We start from the raw sequence: 1,080 nt of genomic DNA, 5'->3' as shown, positions 1-1,080 counted from the left end.
ATGGCCCCTTCCCCCACTTTTTATGTTTTAAAAACCAGACTGACAGCGGCTCTCATGCTGGCTGGAGCCATGATCCTGATTTTAATGTTCCTCATGTCAGTATCATCTCCCAAATGCGACCCTCTGGATGTAAATTCAGGGCGGTCAAGCAACACTGCAGCAAAACCTGTTGTGCTGCTTTGGTTCTTGCCTGAAAACAATCGCTTTGATTTTCAAGACTGTAAGAGGCTTTTCAACATCGACAGCTGCAGGCTCACAGACAACAGGTCTTTATACTCCAGGGCAGAGGCGGTTCTGATATTCCACAGAGCCATTCAGGACAACCCCTCCAATCTTCCCACCTTGCCGAGACCCAAATTTCAAAGGTGGATCTGGTTTAACATGGACACACCCAACAACACACGCAGGATAGCAGGCATCGAGAGACTATTCAATTTAACCTTGAGCTACAGGAAGGACGCAGACATCCACATTCGCTGGAAGCTGGCTATCAGAGAGAAACCAGCTGAGGATGTTGTTATTCCAAAGAAACAGCGATTGCTTTGTTGGATTGTGAGTGAACATGACCTCCGTGTAGGATCAGGGGAGAGATACCACTTTTACACACAGCTTGAAAAACACATAAAGGTGCATATCTTTTACAGCTCCTCTGCAGAGCCCTTGAGTGGTGACAACTATTTTCAGACGATTAGCAGCTGCAAATTTTTCCTTTCTTTCGAGAATTCAATTAGCAGAGATTACATTACAGACATATTCACTGACCCTCTCGCAGTGGGCACTGTGCCAATAGTTTTGGGCCTACCAAGAAACAACTATGAGGATTTTGCCCCAGGTTCTTCTTTCATACATGTAAATGACTTTCCTGATGCCAATGCTCTGGCTGACTTTCTCCTCAAGCTGGATGGGGATGATGAGACATACAGAAAGTTTTTTGATTGGAGGCGTTTCTACACTGTCAGACACCATCTTACTGAGAAAAAGCATGATTTTGCGCATGCCATCTGCCAGGCCTGTCATTATGTAAGCTTGAGAAAGGAGTACAGAATGGTGCCTGACGTGTACACGTGGTTCTTTCTGTGA

The 1,080-nt window shown here is 45.5% G+C and overlaps 1 protein-coding gene across 1 annotated transcript; it reads left to right on the top strand.

Annotated features, from left to right (window-relative positions):
- Positions 1–1,080, top strand: LOC310993243 (4-galactosyl-N-acetylglucosaminide 3-alpha-L-fucosyltransferase 9-like; the record flags this gene model as incomplete). Its single annotated transcript, XM_083981557.1, has 1 exon — positions 1–1,080. The coding sequence occupies one exon, from the start codon at positions 1–3 to the stop codon at positions 1,078–1,080; it is 1,080 nt and encodes a 359-aa protein (XP_083837683.1).

The sequence above is a fragment of the Trachurus trachurus genome (genome assembly GCF_905171665.1).
Source record: "Trachurus trachurus genome assembly, chromosome: 11".
NCBI lineage: Eukaryota > Metazoa > Chordata > Actinopteri > Carangiformes > Carangidae > Trachurus > Trachurus trachurus.
Note: the sequence above shows the minus strand (reverse complement) of the source record. Positions and strands in the feature narration are given on the sequence as shown.